The sequence below is a fragment of the Arvicola amphibius genome, chromosome 6 (assembly GCF_903992535.2).
Source record: "Arvicola amphibius chromosome 6, mArvAmp1.2, whole genome shotgun sequence".
NCBI lineage: Eukaryota > Metazoa > Chordata > Mammalia > Rodentia > Cricetidae > Arvicola > Arvicola amphibius.
In genome coordinates, this window is record NC_052052.2 from 7,146,959 (window position 1) to 7,164,851 (window position 17,893).

A 17,893-nucleotide genomic window follows, 5' to 3' on the forward strand; every position below is an offset into this window, starting at 1 on the left:
CCCTTCTTCCCACTGTCCTCTCTGCCCCGAAAATCATGCCTTGCTATTGGTTGTTCAGCTTCTTATTAAACCGATCCAAATGACAAATCTTCATGGTACACAAAATGCTCTACAGCACCAGGTGCTTAAACTTAGAGATCCTTCTGCCTCAGCCTCCCACGTACTGGGATTACAGGTGTGTGCTGCTAGCCCCGCCAGAAGTTCCTCATGGGCGCAGATGATGAAGGTTTGAATGGATTAAAAATACACTCTATAAATGGTTGCTACTCATTTGGTAAAATTATATTCAAATCTAGTATGCTGCTACACTTTTGTAATACCAGCATCCAGGAGGCAGGAGGATTATGAATTCAAGGCTAATCTTGGCTTCTTAGTAAGTTCCTCTCCATTTTGAGCTAAATAGCAAGATTCCATGTTTTAAAAAAAATTAGCCAGGCCAGGTATGGTGGTGTCTCAAGCCTTTAATCCCAGCATTTGGGAGGCAGAGGCAGGCAGATCTCTGAGTTTGAGGCCAGTTTGGTCTACAAAGTGAGTTCAGGGACTGCCATGGCTACGCAGAGAAACCCTATCTTGAAGAAAGAAAAAGAAAAAAACAGCCATTGCTCAAAACGACTTGTCTAGATTTCCATCCATGTTGCATGGGGTTCCTCCCCTAGAGCAGTGTTCTCAACTTTCCTAATGGGACAACTCATGTTGTAGTGACCCCTAACCATAAAATTATTTTGTTGCTACTTAGTAACTGTAATTTTGCTATTGTCAGGAATCATAATGTAAACATCTGATATTCAGGATACCTGATGGGCAACCCACAGAGGGGTTAAGACCTACAGGCTGAGAACCACCACCCTAGAGCATATTACCAGGGCTCAATCAGTCTATTGTTCTCTCTGCCTCCCCCACCTGTGTGTGTCTTTCTGTATGTCCGTCCCACTCCCACCCCTGCCACTCTTTCTTTGTAGCTCTCCCAGGATGCATGAGCTCCTCTTGCTTCATGCTGTGCTTACAGGTGTGAAGCACTGTGCCCTACCAGGCATCTCCTAAAACCAGCTCAGCAATCGCCTTGTTCCGTTTCTAACATATTCTACATTGCAATCTTGTTCCATTCCCTAGGGCATTCAGCGGCGGATCACGGTGACCATGATCCACGAGAAGGGCAGTGAGCTCCACTGGAAAGACGTCCGTGAGCTGGTGGTGGGTGAGTGTATTCCATCAGCTGCAGACAGCCGAGGACAGCTGGCTTCTTAGAAATGTCGTCATTCTAGTATAGAAATGTGGAGAAGAGAGAGTAGAGAAAATAAAAGCCTTGAGTTTCAAGCCCTCTTGAGTGCTGGGGTTGTAGCTTAGGAGTAGAGTGATTGCCTAGTAAATGCAAGGTCCTGAGTTTAATCCCTCTGCTGCAAATAGGAAAGAAAGGGGGAAAAAAGAGAGAAAGAAACTCCTTTTCCCACTTCCTGTTACTATGCCATTCTGCTATTAACTATGAGTGTGGATCTGAGCTAGAGGTTATGAAAAAAATCTCTGCTTATTCTGAATGTGCAGTTAGTTAATGTAAAATAATTAGATGAATCAGCACCATGTTTCAGTGGTAGAGCCCTTACCTAATATACACAAAGCTCTGGCCCACATCTTGGCATAGAAAAACAAAATGAGACAACCTTGGGAAATCATGTTGGATCCTACACTTATCCAAATGATCTCTAAGCACCTAGTTAAAGAGATTGAAAAGTGTGTGTGGCCAGGCAGTGGTGACACAGGCCTTTAATCCCAGCATTTGGGAGGCAGAGGCAGGCAGGTTTATGAGTTTGAGGCCATCCTGATCTACAGAGCGAGTTCCAAGATAACCAGGGTTACACAGAGAAACCCTGTCTCAAAGAAAGAAGTGTGTGTGAGAGAGAGACAGAGACAGAGGAGAAAGAACATCTAGGCAAATGTCCTTCCACCAAGATACGGTACTGAAGATTGAATCTAGGTACCTAACATTGCATTGAATCTTGCACATGTTCTACCACTAAGCCATCTCTTTATCTCTCTCCCTCTCTCTCTCTCTCTCTCTGTCTGTCTGTCTGTCTATCTATCTCTGTCTGTCTGTCTATCTATCTATCTGTCTATCTATCTATCTATATCTATTTAGATAGATAGATAGATAGATAGATAGACAGATAGACAGATAGATAGATAGATATAGATAGATAGATATAGATATAGATATATAAATCTTTTCTTAAAGACAGGATGTTGCTAAATTGCCCAGGCTGGACTTGAACTTGTGATCCTTCTGCTCTTGGTGCGTAGCTAGCATTATAGGCCTGTGCCACCAGACATTTTGATTTAACAAAGTTATGTCTTGTCTGTAATATGCTCATCTGGTTTCCTTCTTTAAGGTCGGATTAGGAATAAACCTGAGGTAGATGAAGCTGCTGTTGATGCCATCCTTTCCCTAAACATCATCTCGGCCAAGTCCCTGAAGTCTTCCCACAACTCCAGCAGGTAGGGTACCTTGGGACACGGAGGTGTGGATTGAGGGGCTCACATTAGATTCCCTAACAACTCCTAGGACCTTTAATCCCAGTCCTGGGAGTCAGGGACTGGAGAATCTCCATGAGTTCAAGGCTAGCCTGGTCTACACAGCAATTTCCAGAACAGCCAGGACCACATAGAGAGACCTTGTCTCTAATTAATTAACTAATTAATTAAAATAAAAACAGAAATTTTATGTTTTTAGGGCTGAAGCTTTGTGTGTACACATTCATTTACCAAGCCCTGCTATAGGTCGAAGTCTTTTATTGAGTTGTAGGGTCAGTTGTTGGAATTCTCATTCTTTCTTGTAAAATCCACACTCATAATGTATTGTGTAATTTTCTAGTTGGTGGAGCAAGAACTGGCAGCTGAGAGGAAGAGGTTTAGAGTGTTTAAATTCCGAAACCATGTGAACCATATAGTGAAAGCCTGTCTCAGATTAAAAGAAAAAAAAAACCCTTACCTAAATTTAGCACTAAATTAAATAATTCAGAATTTTTACATTAGGAAAAAAAAAAACATTTCAGTTGGTCTCCACAGAAAGTTCTTTTTACCTTCATATTTGATTGATATGCCTAATGTTTAATTAAATTGAAATTATTATAACAATAAACATAGCTGGCATACAAAGGATTAAGAAGGCTGGAGAAATTTCTCAGCAGTTAAGAGCACTCACTGACTACTCTTCAAGAGGACTCAGATTGGGTTCCCAGACCCACATAGCAGCTCAGAACTGTCTGTAACTCCAGTTCTAGTACCCGAGGCATACGAGACACCTCTCTAGTTTGGAATGTTCACATTTTTATGTGCTAGGGAGGCAGAGGGCTGTATCAGTCACTTGTGTTGCTATGACGGCAGAGGGCTGTATTAGTCACTTGTGTTGCTATGACGGCACACCTGGCAAAGCAGCCTCACGAGGGAAAGGTTTGTGGCAGTTCGGGAACATGGTCCCCACAGTGAGGCAGCAGGAGCCTGAGGTAGCTGGTCACAATGCACTGCAGGCAGGAAGCAGAGTGAGGAGCACTCTGGTACTCAGTGGTGCTCAGCTCACTGTCTTCTTTGGATTCAGTCTAGAACCCCCACTGTGGAATGGCACAGCTCTCCTTTAGGGAGGTTTATTCCACCTCAGTTAACTAACCAGACAAGCCCTCACACACATGCCTACAGAGCTGTCTCCGAGGATGATTTCTAGGCCCTGTCAGGTTGACACAGCTTTAAGCGTTGCAAGCTCAGGTTAGTGTGGTGAGTTGCTAAGTGTGTTTGACTAAGGGGACTCATGTTCTCGTATCTAAGGGCTAGTGTTTAAATTGAATGCATAGATTGCAGATTGGTAGTACCATATATGTGTCTTAGAGAATAACTGGCCAGATCCCAGTTCCCTTTCTTCCCACACCTACACTTGTGTTGACCAATGACCTTGGTTTTCTCTTAGCTCAACAGCAGTTTACTATATCCAGTACAAGGTCCCCATGGCGGAGGGCGGGAGGGGGTAATAGATCTGATCTCCATATCTCTTCGTATGTCCATGCTTTTTCTTAATGAAGTCTCAGAAGAGTCCATGGCACTGTAAGTTCCTTATTAGATTGTGTCCCAGAGGTCTCTGTTGTTTGTTATTGTTTGCCCACTGGAATTCAGTTTGCTTGTTAGCATAATTTGCCTTTTTTAAAAAAAAATATTTTTTCTGTGTTTCTGTCTATATATTTGTTTCTGTCTCTCTCTCTGTCTCTCTCTGTCTCTCTCTTTCTGTCTCTCTGTCTCTCTCTGTCTTTTGGTCACTGGACTAACAAAGGCCTTTTTCTATTTTTGCAGGCTCTTTCTTGATAAGGATATTCCTAGGTACTTTCTGTTGCTTTTTTGCACATAGAGGTCCTAGTTTACCCGAATGCCTTCTGTCTCATGTTGCTTTGGTTGCTGTTTTGACTCAGTGGTTTATTCCTGTGTAAACCTAAGCTGTACCTAGAACAGAGTAAGACCTTAGTTTGCAGCCTAAGAACACCGTTGGTGCCTTAGGTTCTTCTGCCGTCTACACAGCTTCATGTGTAGCTTCTCTGATGACTTAGTGCTCTAAACTAGTGTCTCATTCCATTTACTAAATTTTAAATGCTTCTTCTACATCCTGAAATAGAATAGCTCACATTTCATATGAAGTTTCAGCCTTTGTTCTCTGACATGCCCTCTTCCTGTCTCCCCACCCCCCACTCTCTCAAAAGCGTGAAAGATTCATTGCTCTGTAGCTTTGCAGGTCCCGCTCATCTTTGTTTGGTTCTGTGCTATTTGGGTGTTGAGACTGTGAGAAGAAATGTTAGTTCGTTAGTTTCTTTAAACTGTTTATTATTTTATGGTGTTTTTTTTTTTCAAGACAGAGTTTTACTCTATAGATCAGGTTGGCCTTAAACTCACAGAGATCCTCCTGCCTCTGTTTTCTGAGTGTCAGGGTTAAAAGCGTGTGCCATTCCATGTGGCCTCATGTATTTTAAAACATTTCTTTTTTATCTGTATATCTTAATATGTTTTTCTTTTGGGGAGGTAGAAAAAAATTTAGCCAGGCAGTGGTGGCACATGCCTTTAATCCCACCACTCGGGAGGCAGAGGCCATCCTGGTCTACAAAGTGAGTGCCAGGACAGACTCCAAAGCTACAGAGAAACCCTGTCTCGAAGAAAGAGAGAGAGAGAGAGAGAGAGAGAGAGAGAGAGAGAGAGAGAGAGAGAGAGAGAGAGAGAGAGAGAGAGAGAGAGAAGAGAAAAGAGAGAAAGTTAGTTCCCCTTTGTCTTAGCCAGGTCTGCACTAGAATAATTTTTGCTTCAGGTTACGTGAAGTCTCACCACTGCAAACATGGCCTCAGCTGAGGGGCAGCCGGGAAGTCTCAGGAGTGGTCCAGGTGGAGCTCAGTGAGGATCTGGGGTTGAATGAATAAGCACTGAGGACAGGGAACAGGGATAGAAATCTCTGTCATTGCACCCTCCACTCCAAGGGAGCTTTATTCCTTTAGCATGTATGTCAGCCCTGGCAAGCTGACAGGTAGTCCCATCCCAGACACTGTGGCAGGTAGGGACAGAATAAAAGGGCAGAGTCCTCTTGCTGAATGCCATCTCCCATTATTAGAGTTTTCCTTCCTTCCTTCCTTCCTTCCTTCCTTCCTTCCTTCCTTCCTTCCTTCCTTCCATTCTTCCTTCCTTCCATTCTTCCTTTCTTTTTTTTTTCCAAGACAGGGTTTTTCTGTATAGCTTTAGAGCCTGTCCTAGAACTCACTCTGTAGACCAGGCTGGCCTTGAAGTCAGAGATCCACCTGCCTTCCTCCTGAGGGCTGGGATTAAAGGCTCATGCCACTACCACCCAGCTAGAGTTGTTCTTAAACCAAATTTAATAAATATTTTATGTTAAACGGGATTTGGGGTGCATGAAGGTTTTCTGGTAAATCTGTAAGCCATGAAAAAGGCTTCCCCTGTTTGGCATTTTTGTTGCCTTCTGAGTCTATACGGAGAATTTTCTTGACTCACATTTATTCCCTCCGGAACGCGACACTGAGAAACATCCCATTCCAGAAAAGAGCTAAGAACAGCTACATAGAGCACTGGAACCTGGGCCCTGGCCCGATGAGGTGAGGCAGGAAGAGATGCATGGGTGTGCTCAGACAGATGGCAACTGCTGACTTCCACTGGAAACCTAGAAAAGCAGAAGTAGTGAGCAAGAACCGTTTGGAAGGTCGGGAAAGAATGGGACTGCAGGGAGCAGGGTGAGCTCACTCCTGTGTGAGCTAGGGGAGCCCTTTCTGCCTAAGAGCTGTGTTGTGAAGCTGTGAGGTGGCCTGGCATCTCTTGCACGAAGTGTCACAGTTCTAAGGAGGAAAATGGTACAACGCTTCGATTCATCTGTAGCCTGGCCAGCGTCACCTTGTCTATCGTTTTTGCCAATAGGAAACATTAATCCATGAAGAACTTAAACTCATTTTGTGGAGTCTGCTAAGTTCAGCTTCTGATGATTTCTTAAATAGAAGGTTGATTTTCAGACGTGTTTGGAAGGACTGAATGATAATTAACTACCTCCAATGTTGTGAAATTCTCTCTCCTGTTGATCGATCAGTCTGTAGTCACTCACTGAAATAACGTTCTCCATAGTTAAATTCTGCCTGTTCCTCCCTCTAGCCATCCCAGATGCGGTGTTTCTAAGTGTCAGCGGAGCTGCGCTATGAGGTTTAGCTCTCTGGGCTGTGCGCACTGGCGCTTACGGTTGCTGGCTCGCTCCTTCTCATCTCCTCACTTCTCTTCTTCCCAACTCTGTCACAGTCTTCCTTCCTTTGAGTGTTCTCACAGTTTATGTTGTTGATGGGGCTGCTTTTGTTTGAGAATGAGTTTTGTGCTATGCTCTGGCCAGCCTGGAACTTGGTATTAGGCCAAGCTAGTCTCGGGCTTCAGCAGTCCCGACTCTGCCTGAGTGTGGGGACTGCAGCCTTGTGCCACCATCCCTGGTAGTGGTGTCACTGCTATCATGGTTAAAGGAGGAAAGGTTATCAAAAATCAGGGATGGGAGCTCAACTAAGTGTCCCTAAATGATGGCTGTGCACCTGCCTCTTCCTCTCCGAGATAAAGATTCCCCACTGTTCGAGTATGATTAACAGTGCAGTGGTTGGCATAGGACTCCTTAGGATCCCTGACATTAGCACTCCCTCGGCAGCCCTAACATCAGCTCCTTTTGGTTGACGCATTGTCTTTCTGACCCCAGGACCTTCTACCGTTTTGAGGCTGTATGGGACAGCTCCCTACATAACTCCCTCCTTCTGAACCGAGTGACACCTTATGGAGAAAAGATCTACATGACTTTATCCGCTTATCTGGAGGTAAGGAACCCAGAATTTGAGCAGGCCCTGAGAAGTGGGCAGTGACAGGGAACAGTCAGCAAAAATTCAACTTATTTTTAATTATTTTCTCTCCGTATCCTTAAATTTTTTGTTTGATTGTACTTTGCTAACTGTTCTGATTGTTTTAGATTTTGTCCCAGGGCTCTATTTAGTCAAAAGATAACAACTTGTTGATTACTTAAGCTTCAGGAACTCAGTCACCAGTTAAAACAGTTTCAGACCAGGCAGAAACTAATAGTTTTGTGTCTGGGAGCAAGTCTGAGTTCATTTGTTGTTAATTTTATTTTTTGAGACAGAGTCTCATGTATCCAAGGCTGACCTCAAACTTACTATGTAGCCGAGGGTGACTTGGAACTCCCGTTTCCCCTTCCCGGGTACTGGGATTACAGGAGCGTACCCCCATGCCTGATCTGAGCCTAAGTTTCTAATCCTTGTGCTGCCACTTACTGCCCGTGTCCTTAGATAAGCTCTCTGTATCTCAGTTTCTACATTTTTAAATAGTGTGTAATGATAGCATTTTCCCTCACATGAAAATGAATGTGTTCATTATGAACACACCTGACCTTCCATTACCATCCATTGAGCGACTTTTGAAATCATTGGTGAAGCAGAAGCCTGCCTGTCTCCACACCAGCTTACGGTCTAGCCTCTCATCACAGGTGCTCAGCCTGCTTTCATTCGGCACCTTATCTTGTCTGTTTACAGTTGGATCATTGCATCCAGCCAGCCGTCATCACCAAGGATGTGTGCATGGTCTTCTATTCCCGAGATGCCAAGATCTCACCGCCACGTTCTCTGCGGAGCCTCTTTGGTAGTGGTTATTCAAAGTCACCAGACTCGTAAGTTTTTTAAACAAGTTTAGTTTCCAGGTCTTTGCCCAGTTCAACAGAAAGAAACATCAGCCCTTAGGTACCCCATCTGCTGTTGCCATCTACAGCCATCTGGGTAACCGATACCTGAGATGCAGTGACTCACACGATGGCATGTAATGCAGTTTAGTGGGTGCGTGAGCTGGTGGAGGCACGGAGAATGGTGTATGGCAGATATTTCCAGAACAGGTTTCCAAGGGCTGTCACTCGTAATCATGTTTTTAAACAAACTGATAATGATATTTTTGTCTTTGTAAACATTATTGTACATATTTAAGGCATACCAATACATTTGACAAGATATGGCATGGACACATGACTATCACCACCCAGCTTAACGAAGAAAATAAGAATTACTATAATACAGTGAAAGATTGAGAGGCCCTTTCTGTTCACAGTGTCCAGAATTGTTGACCGTTTCATTCCAGCCAGATGGTTTCCTGTCTTCTCTTATGTCAAGAAGTTTTCTGTTTTCTCAGTTATGTTGTAAATTTTCTAGTTTATCCTATTCTTTTCATCCTGTTGAAATAACAGTGGCCAAAATAAGATGAAAATAAGCTCCTCTTAAGAGAAGACAAGCAAACAAACAGTTACTGATAAACAATAAGTAGTGTCTTAGCCAGGACCAGAAAGACAGCTCAGGGTGAAGGGCCTGCCATCAAGCCTGAAACCTGAGTCTGAGCCTCAGACCCACATGATGACAGCGGGGAACTGACTCCCCAAGCTGTCCTTCAACCCACACACACACACACACACACACAAAATGAAAAAAGAAGTGTGTAGGGAATTGTAGCCCCTTCAGAAGACCCACTCTTTCTTAAGTAAACAATCTACGTTTCCCCCATTTTTATGCTACGAGAAACTCAGCCGTTGTTCTACTTTATTTTCAAATAGCAACCGAGTTACTGGAATTTATGAACTGAGCCTATGCAAAATGGCAGATACTGGTAGTCCAGGTAAGCGCTCACCATACCATATGCTTCAAGAGTCTTACTCATGTCTTTTAAAAACTGTGTATTTTACAAACCAGGGGGTAGGATACATAAACACAAGATTTATGATCTGTAGTGTGATTATAAAAATGGTGTCCAACAAGATATGCTAGACTGTGAAATATAAACCTGTTGAGATTAGATAACTTTGACTTTGAAAGCTTTTCCTGAGACCAGGTTTTATTCAGGCCAGCAACTTCCGTCAGTCCTCTTGCCTTCACGTGCCAGGGGCACAGGTTCTGAGCTACTTTGCATGGCTGCTCAGAAAACCTCACAGCTGCTTACTGTACTGCCTTAATGAAGATTGTTTGTCAGCCTTGCACTATTGAGCTTGTAACAACATCAGCCTTACTGAGAAACCATCAGGTTTACAGTCAGGACTGAGACATAGGTCAGTAATAGTAATAGTAGTTTAGTATGTGCAGGGCCCTAGGTCTGAGCCCAGCATCTCAAATGGAAACAAGTTTCGAGAATAGCTTTGGGAGAATGCCATGGATGTATATTCTCTCTCTCATTTTTTTGAGGCAGTGTTTCTCTGTGTAGTCCTGCCTGTCCTGGAAAACTCCCTTTGTATTAGACCAGGCTGGCCTCAGACTCAGAGATCCACCTGCCTCTACCTCCCAAGAACTGAGATTAAAGCCGTGCATCACTACCACCTGGCTTTCTTTCTCTTTTTTGCCACAGGGTCTCACTAGATAGTTTTGACTGTCATGGAACTCGGTGTGTAGATCGTTCTGGCCTCGAACTCACAGAGATTCCCTGCTTCTGCCTCTGCAGTGCCAGAGTGAAAGGCAGTGCCACCGTTCCAGGCATCAATGCTGTCAATAAAATCTCACTGATTTTAAGGCCAAATTTAGTTTGCTATGTAAAAATGTATAAGAGTTAGGAATTTGTTTTGACCTAAATTGGAATCGGATTTTTCGCTGGGGAAATAAAAACCAAAAGATACGTTTCCTCTTATATTAGGCATGCAGAGGCGGAGGAGAAAAGTCTTGGATACTTCTGTGGCATATGTGCGGGGAGAAGAGAACCTAGCAGGCTGGCGACCTCGGGGAGACAGCCTCATCCTGGAGCACCAGTGGGAGCTGGAGAAGCTGGAGCTGCTGCACGAGGTATCGAGGACTCGGGCAGGATAGCAAACGCTCAATCCACTCTTGCCTTCTCTCCATGGCTCCCGGCTTGTTGGTCTATGAGATGCGAGCATAGTGATTTGTGCATTAAACACTTAAATGATCTTAGATAATGATGTTCATATTCTCAGGTGGAAAAAACACGCCACTTCTTGCTGCTTCGGGAGAGACTTGGTGACAGCATACCCAAGTCTCTGAGTGACTCGTTGTCCCCCAGCCTCAGCAGTGGGACCCTCAGCACCTCCACCAGTATGTCTTCTCAGATCTCCACCACCACCTTTGAAAGCGCCGTCACACCTAGCGAGAGCAGTGGCTATGACTCGGCAGACATCGAAAGCCTGGTGGACCGAGAGAAAGAGCTGGCTACAAAGGTGGAGCGTCCCTTCTTTCCACGGGGCGGGGTGGGGAGGACGACAACTGAGATAGTCTCTGTGTTCTTTAAAGACACTGACACTAAATGTAGAAATAATAGGGATCAATTCTTGCCCTTAAGCTTAAGCCTGGATAACAAGCTTATCACAGGGTGTGCCCCATAGATGAGGCTTCGTGAACTGACCTTGGAAGAACATGGGAGGAGGCATCTAGTAGCTTAGGGAATTCATGAGGTGGGGGGGCAGCAATGGAGTGGGTCCTGTGTGGGTCATCCAAGACTGTCCCGTGGGTCCTGGGAGTGATGCAAGTATTTTAAATGGCATTTGTTTCTCTGTTGTTTTAAACAAGATTTAATAATTATTTATAGAAATAATGGTATATAAATCATTGGTAGCGCATTTACCCAGCATGTGCAAGGCGCTGAGTTTGACCTTAAGTACAACAAAAAATACACTAAATTAAACAACAACAACAATAGTTCTCTTTAGTAAAATGAAAAGGATTGCTTTGTGAGGCTGCGGGGGAGAGCTTGTGACAGTGATTCAGGAAAGCGATGAAGGCTTTAGGAGCGGGAAGAAGGGGTTCTGGATGGATAGGAGAGGGCAAAGGTGGATGCGGATGACCCGTGGGTTGTAGCTGCTCGGTAGTTGATGACAGAGGAAGTGGAACCCGACAGGGGTTTTCTTTGTCTTGTTTTAGTAGTCGGCTGTGTTTAGGAAAATGCATTCAACCAGAAGTGCTACATTTTTGTTTTTTGTTTTTCCAGTGTGGGGAATTGAACTTAGATCCTCATATATGCGAGACAAACACTACCACTAAGCTATATTTCCAACTCATGTCCATGTCTTTTATTGAATGAGAATTGAAGGGATGTCCATTCTTTTGGATTTTCTGAAGCAGAATCTTCCTGTATTGCTTTGACTGAGCTGGAACTTGTTACGTAGATCAGGCTAGCCTTGAACTTGCAGCAACCCTCCTGGCTCTGTCTGCTGAGTGCTAAAATTAGAGGCATATAGTGCCATGCTTGGTCCCACTGCTGTATTCATAAACACATTTTTTTTGAGGTAGGGTCTCTCTGTCACATAGTCCTAGCTGGCCTAGAACTTGCTATGTAGACCAGTCTGACCTTGATCCACCTGCCTCTGCACGGGCCACAGTGCTCAGCTCCTGAGCACTTTGAAATTATGATGTTTGTGGTCATTTGTTTTGGTTGTATTAAGAATGTGGTGGTGGCACACCCCTTTAAACCCAGCACTCAGAGGCAGATGAATTTCTGTGAGTTCAAGGCCAAACTGATCTACAGAGTGAGTTCCAGGGCAGCTAGCGTGGTCACACAGAAAACCCTGTCTTGGAAAAAAGAATGGTTCTTTAAATATATGTGTTTTTTATGGCTTTACCTAGATATATGCTGGCTTTTCTCAGCATCTTCTTAGTTACTCTAAGGCAACATTTGAGCTCTGGCATAGGTGTTGGACATGCCAGCTTTCCTTGTACACAGTGGTTCCTTTAGCCATTGGAGTCTGATGTTCAACCTTAACCAGTTCATCTTCTGTCTTTCTCTCTTTTTTAGTGCCTGCAGCTTCTCACCCACACTTTCAACCGGGAACTCAACCAGGTCCATGGCAGCATCAGTGACTGTAAGGTGAGCACACGAAGGCGGCTGTTTCCACCACTGTGGTGACGACTGTTTCCTGCCAGCCGTCCAGATTTCCTATCACAGCTTTTGTGCTCTCAGGCCCTGCGGTGGGCATAGATTTTGTTTGGAGGAGCATAACATTATTCTCTGGTATATCTTCTGATTTGTAGTCAGAACACTGCCTTCTAAAGATGGCAGTCTCCCTCTACGATGCTTAGGACCACTGTCACACAGGAAGTATTTTGTTTCTTTCCTGCTTCCCTTAGGAGAGCATCTGCTGTAGGAAGTGGTATGCTTTTGTATGACACAAAAGTTGTAAGGCAGGGCTGGAGAGATGGCTCAGCGCTTAAGAGCACTGGCTGCTCTTCCAGAGGACCCGGACTCAATTCCCAGCACCCATGTGGTGGCTCACAACTATCTGTAACCCCGAGATCTGACACCCTCAAACAGACATACATGCAGGCAAAACACCAATGCACACAAAATAAAAATAAATAAATTTTTTAAAAAAGAAGGATTGTAAGGCTCCTGGCTGTATCAGGTTCAATGCCTTCTGCAAAGGGTGATGATGATTCATGAGCGTACTTGCGTGCCCTTCACGGTCTTAATCAGCTTGACCCTCTGGCTTTTCCTTCAGCCTTCCCAACTACCGCCTGACTGGGTCTTTGTATACTTCATGTACCTTCTTCTAGACACTCCCATGTTTGGATCCGTCATGTCTTCTGGTTTTTGTTCCAGCATTGCCTTCTTGGGAATGGGCCTCCTTCAGCACCCACAGCAAGCTAGCAGCTCTCTGAAACTCTTGTTTTTCATTTTTATCTTTTAATTTTATATGTATGGGCATTTTGTATGCATGTAGGTCTGTGCACTGCATTTGTGCCTCGTGTCTGTTACAGTCAGAAAAAGGTGTTGTATCCCCTAGAACTGGAGTCACAGATAGTTGTGAGCCACTATGTGGGTCCTAGAAATTGAACCCAAGTCCTCTGTAAGAGCAACCAGTGCTCTTAACTACTGAGGCATCTTTCTAACCCCACTATCTGGCACTTTTAATTTTTATTTTATGTACTTATTTATTGTGAATTTTTTTGAGACATAGTTTCACTATGTAACTCTGGCTACTCTGGAACTTGAGGCCAGCTGGTCTGCTGAGTTCCAGGATAGCCAGGACTACACAGAGAAACCTTGTGTCAAATAAAGGAAAACAAAACAAAAAAGTCTGTCTGTTTTCTTCATCAAATAATGTATGCTCCATGAGAGCAGGACTTCTGCCATGTGCTTAGAATAATGCGTGTATGTTGTAGGTGCTTGATGTTTATGTGCATAAGGCTATTTAATAGGAAGGAGAATTGTTAATACAAAAAAAATAGAGGTGTGTCTTTTTTTTTTAGTTGTTTGGTTTTGTTTTTGGATTTTTGAGACAGGGTTTCTCTATGTAGCTCTAACAGTCCTGGAACTCACTCTGTACACTAGGCTGACCTTGAACTCAGAGAGATCCCCCCCCCCCCCCGCCTCTGCTCCCGGGTGTATGCCTCTACTACGCTCAGCTGAGGTTTATCTTCTTTAATGACCTTTGAATCAGCTTAATGAGGCACTGGTTGTCTTGGAGAATCTCTGCTGCTCTCGACAGCAGAGTCAAAGGTAACGCTCTTGCCGTAGAAGCGTGAGCCCGTGAGTTCAGATCCCTAGCACCCCGGAGAGAAGCATTTCCAGTGGAACATGACGAGAATCCCAGTGCTGGGGAGGCAGAGACAGGTGGATCCTGGGGCTTTCTGGCCAGTTAGTCCAGCTAAAGTCAGTGAGCTCCATTATTTTGCTGCTCAATCTCAGAGGTGATGTTCTTGTTTCTAGCTGTCTGATGTCTCTCCAATTGGACGGGACCCGTCTGTGGCCAGTTTCAGCAGCTCCACCCTCACCCCCTCCTCCACATGCCCCTCTCTGGCAGACTCGAGGAGCAGCTCAATGGACCAGAAGTAAGTCCCCGATTTCACAGACAGGCAGAGAAAATGCCAGCTTTCCTGTAGCTGTGGTTCTCAGTATGGCGCTACAGATCACCCAGACGTGTGTGGGCTCTTTTCGCACTACGCCTTAATAAAGGGCCCAGCAGTGGTACATGCCTTTAATCCCTGTACTCAGGAGGCAGAGGCAGGCCAGTCTCTGAGTTCAAGGCCAGTCTGGTCTACAGATCAAGTTACCAGATGACCAGGGCTACACAGAGAAACCCTGTCTTAAAAGACCAAACAATCAATGAGTCAGTCAATCAATTTAGAGTGTTATTAACTATAAAATTGTTATATGTGTCACTAAGAAAAGAAAAGCTAATTAAACACACCAACCAAATGTAAGCTTCTTCCCAGTTCAGGAGGAGGGATGAAACACGGGGCTGGGGGCGGGGCTCAGGTGATGAATTCCTGCCATCCAAGCAGGAGCACCTGAGTTCAGACCCCCGCACCCAGGTAAAAAGCATTTTCAGTGCCTTGTGCCTGTAACCCCAGTGCCGAGGCGGCAGAGACAGGTGAACCCTGGGGGCTTGCTGGCCAGTTAGCCCAGCTAAAGTTGGTGAGTTCCAGATTCAGTGAGAGACCCTGTCTCAAAAATACCATCTCCAAAGCTCACGAACATCCCAGAAGAGGGAGCAGCAGGAATTTCAGTGCTGGGGGCAGGAAGGAGTACTGTGGAATGCTGTCTCCTGAGTGTCACACAGCCATTGCAGCTCAGGAACTCACAGCAGCTGTGGCTGCCTGTCTAAGATCTGTGCATGGTGAAGCCAGTCACAGCCCTACCACAGGTAGGGGTGCAGCTCACAAGGCCCTTTCCTACCTGAGGAGCTATTGACAACTGATGGCTTCAGGGAGAGAGTCATTTTTCTTTGGGACGTGGCCACTACTAGGTTGTCCTTGCTCTAGTAGATGACCCCACACCTATGTGAATACAGGCAGCGCTAACTGACGTCCGTAGATTATGAACACGAAGCTGGAAGGGGCATGTGTTGGTGAGTCAGGGAGTGGGGGAAGTAGAGAGGTGAAGATTAGCAAAATACATTGTATACAGGTATAAAACTCTCAAAGAAAAAATACTCTTTATAAAAGATTAAAACTTTTAATATTAAGTGGCTAATGATAGAGGGATATCCAGTGTTGACCTCTGGCCTCTGCATGCATTAGTGCAGGCGCGTGCGCGTGGACACACACACACACACACACACAAATAATAAGGCTTGTAAAATTGACTTTTAGAATCAGAAAGATACAGTATCCTCAGGTTAAGCTGTTCTGGGAGGTCCCTAACACAATCAGAACAGGGACTAAAGAATGTCCAGGTAGCCACTCTGCTCCTGTAGCTTAGGGACCTAGATGCTTCTCATTGTTTGCTTCTCTACTTGGACTTACTAAAAACGTACAGTGGCCAAGCATCTCCCTGAGTTTCTGATCACAAAGTCTACCAGTCCTAGAGAATGCTGCTGCTGTCAGTCAGGGGCACACCTTGGGAACCACTGCCTTGGGTCTGGCCATGAGACTGATAGGAAACTCGCAAGGGAATAGAGTTTATAGACTAGCAGGAGGTCCTGGCTCAGTGGCCCCCAGTGCCCTTTCGTAAGAAAGTGGAATGAGAATTACCTTTCTGACACCAGCTTGTCTTAGCTGAACGCTGCAGCTGATGTTTGCCCTGGTCTCAGGCAGAAGCACTGTCTCGTGGTAGGTGATGTCCACAGGTGCTTTGACCATCCTGAGATGCTTCTTACTCCTTCCCTCCTCTGTAAGGACCCCAGAAGCCAACTCTCGTGCCTCTAGTCCCTGCCAAGAATTTGAGCAGTTTCAGATCGTCCCAACTGTGGAGACACCCTATTTGGCCCGAGCGGGAAAAAATGAATTTCTTAATCTTGTTCCAGACATTGAAGAAGTCAGAGCAGGGTGAGTACTGTGACAGGCAGCAGGAGTGGGTTGTCTGTGCAAGTCTGTTCCGGCCAGCAGTACACTGACTGTCTCTGCTGTGTGCATCAGGCATCCGAGCCTGGCATTTGCTCTTTTCTGTGTTGCTTTGACCAATGGGAATCTGGCCCAAAGGGACCATTTGCCTGTCTTGCTGCATCTGAGGCTTCCCTAGTGGAGGCATGTGTTGATGGTTCTCAGCTTATTATCATTTATTTTGGAGAAACCAACTTGTTTTGCTCTATCCTTTAGGTCAGTGGTATCTAAGAAGGGATACCTGCACTTCAAGGAGCCTCTTTCCAGCAACTGGGTTAAACATTTTGTTGTGGTCCGTCGCCCTTATGTCTTCATCTATAACAGTGACAAAGATCCCGTGGAGCGTGGCATCATTAACCTGTCTACAGCACAGGTGGAGTACAGTGAGGACCAGCAGGCCATGGTGAAGGTCAGTCTGTCCTTCCCTTTAGAGTCTGGCGCTCTGGTCGGTGGCATGGGCTCTACTTTATATCTGAGGCGCTTATAGTGACTTTCTCATTCACTTAATGTTTCTTTCCAGACACCTAATACCTTTGCTGTATGCACAAAGCACCGTGGGGTCCTTTTGCAAGCGCTCAATGACAAAGACATGAATGACTGGTTATATGCCTTTAACCCACTTCTGGCTGGCACAATAAGGTAAAGGTGTTCCCTTGTCTGATTTTTGTCTTGTTGAGACAGTCCTCCTGTGCAGTCCAGGCTGGATTCTAAGTTCTCCACCTCCTCCCAAGTGCTAGGATTACAGGTGTGCAGTACCATGCCTGGTTCTAGGAAGCCATTTCCTTTCTCTCCTTGGCTTTTAGCCCCCGAGATAGCAACATGAATGAGAAAGACATCCTAACTGGGTTGAAAGTGGAGGGAAGTCAAGAGTGTGATGAAGGCACAAGGTGCGGATGAGGCCCTTTCCGTAAGGCGTCTGTGTCCTCCCATGAGGACGCTATGCTCGCCACTGAGCCTCCTCTTGGTTTCAGTTGTCAGAGGCCCTGCTGGAGGGGCACTGAGTGAAGCTTTAATGGACTCCCACAGGTCAGCTCTCTGATTCTGAGGGGCTTATCTCCCAGAGCTCCCAGAGCCATGTTTAGGAGCATAGCACCCTGGGTCTGCGGCGTCACTTTTGAGGAGACCTACGCCAGTTTTCTAACCCTGCCTCCCACCTTTCTCACAGGTCAAAACTCTCTCGCAGATGCCCAAGCCAGCCGAAATACTAAGCAGTTCTGCTGAGCCTTGCTCACTTCGACAGATAAAGGAAGTGTTACCTCTCATTCTCTTTGTGATTCTTGACGGTTATTCCTGTATGTAACCTGTGGCTTTCCTCCTTTCCCTTCCATCCAGCACTTCCCCAGCTCTCCTGCCCCTATCTCCATGGTTCTGTACTCTTCTTTTTTCTTGTGCTAAGACTTTTAGCATGTGGCCTAACAAAAGGGGGAAACACTACACACTCACACACACACAAACCCTGGGGGTTCAGCAGATCTCCAGATTACTTTCCGGTGTACTTCAGCTTCTGTTTGAATGGTAGATCCCCTTCATAATCACTGTCTGTCTGTTGTCTCTGTATA

At 45.3% G+C, this 17,893-nt stretch overlaps 1 protein-coding gene across 4 annotated transcripts in view; it reads left to right on the forward strand.

Moving 5' to 3' along the window:
- Window positions 1-17,596, forward strand: part of Kif1b (kinesin family member 1B) — a 131,205-nt gene extending 113,609 nt beyond the window's left edge. For all 4 annotated transcript variants that reach the window (XM_038332661.1, XM_038332663.1, XM_038332662.1 and 1 more), the window contains 13 exons: window positions 1,111-1,195; window positions 2,382-2,487; window positions 7,238-7,352; window positions 8,079-8,212; window positions 9,137-9,198; window positions 10,201-10,346; window positions 10,496-10,735; window positions 12,307-12,378; window positions 14,221-14,342; window positions 16,131-16,280; window positions 16,551-16,743; window positions 16,855-16,973; window positions 17,500-17,596. In XM_038332661.1, the coding sequence (XP_038188589.1) occupies window positions 1,111-1,195; window positions 2,382-2,487; window positions 7,238-7,352; window positions 8,079-8,212; window positions 9,137-9,198; window positions 10,201-10,346; window positions 10,496-10,735; window positions 12,307-12,378; window positions 14,221-14,342; window positions 16,131-16,280; window positions 16,551-16,743; window positions 16,855-16,973; window positions 17,500-17,542 (1,587 nt within the window). In that variant the 3' untranslated portion in view covers window positions 17,543-17,596. The remainder of the gene's footprint in view (window positions 1-1,110; window positions 1,196-2,381; window positions 2,488-7,237; window positions 7,353-8,078; window positions 8,213-9,136; window positions 9,199-10,200; window positions 10,347-10,495; window positions 10,736-12,306; window positions 12,379-14,220; window positions 14,343-16,130; window positions 16,281-16,550; window positions 16,744-16,854; window positions 16,974-17,499) is intronic.
- The last annotated feature ends 297 nt before the right edge of the window (window positions 17,597-17,893 follow it).